General features: G+C 30.3%; 1 protein-coding gene across 1 annotated transcript; it reads left to right on the plus strand.

The window, feature by feature from the left end:
• Positions 1–2,545: 2,545 nt before the first annotated feature.
• LOC111883090 (uncharacterized) lies at positions 2,546–3,545 on the plus strand. The gene is made up of 4 exons (XM_023879460.3): positions 2,546–2,691; positions 2,862–2,967; positions 3,069–3,152; positions 3,286–3,545. The coding sequence occupies exons 1-4, from the start codon at positions 2,626–2,628 to the stop codon at positions 3,342–3,344; spliced, it is 315 nt and encodes a 104-aa protein (XP_023735228.1). The 5' UTR covers positions 2,546–2,625; the 3' UTR covers positions 3,345–3,545.
• Positions 3,546–4,093: the final 548 nt, after the last annotated feature.

Genomic DNA, 4,093 nt, shown 5'->3' on the forward strand with positions numbered 1-4,093 from the left:
AACTTCAATAAGTCAAAATCAGGTTATCTTTACTTATCAAAAAGACAAAAACTGTTTTTTTTTAGTTGTTCCATAAAATCATTTTAAGAAGTTCAAACATTTTTCTTTTAAATTTATTGGGCTTAAGTCAATAGCTATTTAAAAAAGCAATTTCAAACACTATTTCAGGACTGATATCGTTCTTTTTCTTCTTTCTCCTAAAATATTAGGGTTTAGGGTTCATGATGATGTGATGTACTGCTTGACCCTCACACTACTGACAATTGACAATTTCGCCCTTCAGAAGTCTAGAATTTAACCAACTAAACCAAAACAAATAGATTTGTTAAACTACAAACATTAATAAACAAGAAGTTAAAGTTAAAACATTTCTCATCATTTATGCTAGATGATATGATTTTCGTTGAATAATCAGATTATCTAAGTATTACCAATAAGTTATTATTAGTGAAAAAGACAAATATGTCTAAAAACATCCAATTTGCTTTTTATGAGTTTTTTTTATAAGTTGTAAATTTAAAAGTGGTTGAAAACGTATGGACCTACACAATTATTTGAAAAGTTCATGAAAAAAGCTTGTTAATTAACACTCTTTTAGAAGCCTTAGGTTTAAATAATAAAAAATCCTATAGTTTTTTCATTTTTCATGAACTTTTTTGGATGAAAAAAACTATTGAGAAAAATATCAAAAAAACAAAAACGCCACCATTTTCACGCGAAATAGACATGCCATTTGCAAAATCAACAAATGACATCATTTTTAAAACAAACTTTAAGAGCACACATACCGTCTACAAAAATATATGTTTGACCTACGAAAACCCTATAAAAACATTTTTCGAATTTCATTTTGGTAAAATCTTAAAAAAAAAAAATACATTTATTAAAGAGTTTTCACCCCAAAAAATAATGTAAATATGAAAGAAAGATGAAAAAAAAAATTCATTATGGGGACCATTTGTGACCCATTTGTGACCCATTTTGTAGCTCAATAAAACTTCTCACATACCAAAACGACGTTTCCTTGTCCTCAGCCTATTTATTGATTTCACATATGAATTGCTAAATATTAATCAGATTATCTGAAAAATAATGTAAATATGAAAGAAAGATTGAAAAAAAATGCATTATGGAGACCATTTGCGACCCATTTTGCAGCCCAATAAAACTTCTCACATACCAAAACAATGTTTCCTTGTCCTCAGCTTATTTATTGGTTTCATATATGAATTGCTAAATATTAATCAGATTATCTAAAAAATAATGTAAATATGAAAAAAAGATGAAAAAAAAAACATTATGGGGACCACTCGCGACCCATTTTGCAGCTCAATAAAACTTCTCACAAACCACAAGGACGTTTCCTTGTCCTCAATTCATTTATTGATCTCACATATGAATTGCTAAATCAGTGACTATTTTAGACATTTGATAAAATTTTGATTATGTCTTTAAAATTGATAAATTAAATTAGTCTTTTTTTCTTTTTTTCATTTATTATTTTTAGGGCTAATCACTATTTGGATAAAACCGAATTGGACAATTGGACAATTTGGATTGGACTATTTGGTTCGGATATTTGGATTTTTGGATTGATTTTCAATAAAACCGAATTATTATTTTCGATTTCGGATTGGTTCTGTTTTATAAAATAAGAACCGAATAGTCCAAAAAAACCGAATAAACATTTATTTTATATATATATATATATATATATATATATATATATATATATATATATATATATATATATATAGTTATCTATTAGTTTTGTATTTTATTCTTTTCAAATAGGTTCAAAACGTTCCACCCGATAAAAAAACATCAATATGTATTATCTCTCAAAAGTTTTCTATCTATAAAACATTTAACTATAATATATCTTCTTAGTAGTTGTTTAAAAATTTCAAATCATAACTAAATAATTTGTTTTCACTTATTGTGTAAAATTGGGTAATATTATAATTATATGTCATTTTAAAATGTTTCGGTTTTTGAAAACCGAATTATAGAAACCGATCAAACCGAATTGTAATTGGATCGGATTTGAATTTTGTTTGGATTATTCGGATCCATGTGTTGAAAACCGAAATCAATTTGGATTCACTTGATTGGATCGGATCAAACCGATCCATCCAAACGATCATCCCTAATTATTTTGATAAACTAAAAAACTACATTATTTATATTATTAAAAAGTAATTGTGTGAATTGCAAGTTTTCCTTACTTCTACAGTCTAAACTCAAATCTCGATGAAGCTTTATTGGGCTTATGTGTATCATAGGTCTATGGGCCTACTAATAACTACATTGCCTATTATAAATCAGTCTTTTGGGCTCATGGTATATGGGGACATCATCATACTCGGTCCATCCAAAGAAAAGTCCAAACAATATAAACTAGAAACTTATCAGTTATCACCAATAGATTTCCCAAGCTAGTTTGGCCCTTCACTTAGATATCCCTATGGATAACAAGATTTCGTACCACTATATATTAAAATAAATAAATATCTACACATCAAATATCTAACTAATTGAACTTTTGGTGAGATCGACAAGATATTATTACTTGACACACATATAAATGCGTGTGAAATATATCACTTAAAAGAGAAAAAAGATATGAGAAGGATTCAAAGCCATAAGCTCCCATGCTTACATTGTCAACCTCAAGGCTTTATTAAAATGGTGAGTATATATATGCATACATACATTGCATATACACATGTTTTTCCATCAATGGTTTTGACATAAAGTTGTGTACCCATAAGAGATTTCACATAAGTTATATTTTTAACATTATATTATTAACTTTATAGAAAAAGTAATATTTATATGCGAAGTATTTGATGTTATAGGTGCATCATTTAATAGAAAGATGCATACTCTTTCGTATGGGTCGAGATGATTGCATGAGGACACTCGCTAAGCATGCAAACATCCATCCAACTGTCACGTTTACAGGTAACTAATTCATTATATATATACGTAGTATTTTTACAAATAATTTTCTATTTGTATAATCTAATCAACTGTACATATTAATATTGAAAATACAAATATAGTATGGGAAGAGCTACTAAAAGAGAATAAGACCTTCTTTCAAGCGTACTCACGTTCTATTTTACCAAGCAATATCGTGCTCAATGGTAAGTCTGTTAATGTATAACGAGTTTGATCAATTATTATATATACACATTAAATTGTTTTTATCTGAAAGTCAACTTTCCATTATTTTTCTAATTATTTTTGTTTTATTGTGTTCTGATTTAAATGTTCCAGGACAACCACAAGAAACCAATAATATCGATTGTTATGGAAGAACACAATGGAGGAGATGATTAGTTAATAGCTTGTCATAAATGATTTTGTAACAATTTTGTCATGAAATTTGTAGCAATTTATTTTATAGGACATTAATAAATCAAGAATTTTCATTTCCTAACAAATTAGCATCGCCTCTCATTAAGATACTTAATCTATGATTAAGGGACTGTTCATCAAAACTAGTTGATAATCGGTATGTAACGACCAAAAATTTGAGCCAATTTAAAACGTTTTATTTCATTCAAAAACCATTAAGTTCATACATTTGTTTTCAAAATAGTTTAAACATCAGAGTATTCCCCAGAACCATATCACATAAACCATAAAACATGAGGAGCGGTACGAACACGCCTTCGCCTTACCACGTTCTCCTGAAGTACCTGAAACAAAACACTGAACTGTAAGCTCGAAAGCTTAGTAAGTTACCCCTAAAATATCAACCACACACAAACATACTCCTAACATATCGCAAATAGAACAACCATGCACATCGGGTCTACAGTGTGATTGGTCCGCCCGCACTGGGCCTTCAATCCACCTGGTCCACTCTCTGAGTCTACAGTATGATTGGTCCGCCCACACCGGGCCTTCAGTCGGCCTGGTCCACTCTCTGAGCCTTGGCACGTTTGGTCCGCCCTCTTCGGGCCTTCAGCCTATCCGGACCGCTCGTTGGGCCTTCGGAATATCCGGTCCGCCCTGGGTATGTTGGCCTACAACACAAAGCAGGACCCGCCTCAACCCAACCTCGTAAAACAACCATATG

Source organism: Lactuca sativa, chromosome 4 (assembly GCF_002870075.4).
Source record: "Lactuca sativa cultivar Salinas chromosome 4, Lsat_Salinas_v11, whole genome shotgun sequence".
In the NCBI taxonomy this organism is placed as follows: domain Eukaryota; kingdom Viridiplantae; phylum Streptophyta; class Magnoliopsida; order Asterales; family Asteraceae; genus Lactuca; species Lactuca sativa.

What these genes read in the sequence shown, in the direction of transcription:
- LOC111883090 (XM_023879460.3), top strand. Translation starts at nt 2,626, where the DNA reads ATGAGAAGGATTCAAAGCCATAAGCTCCCATGCTTACATTGTCAACCT. An exon ending in CTCAAGGCTTTATTAAAATG is followed by an intron (nt 2,692 to 2,861) that starts GTGAGTATATAT and finishes TTGATGTTATAG; the next exon opens with GTGCATCATTTAATAGAAAG. An exon ending in TCCAACTGTCACGTTTACAG is followed by an intron (nt 2,968 to 3,068) that starts GTAACTAATTCA and finishes ATACAAATATAG; the next exon opens with TATGGGAAGAGCTACTAAAA.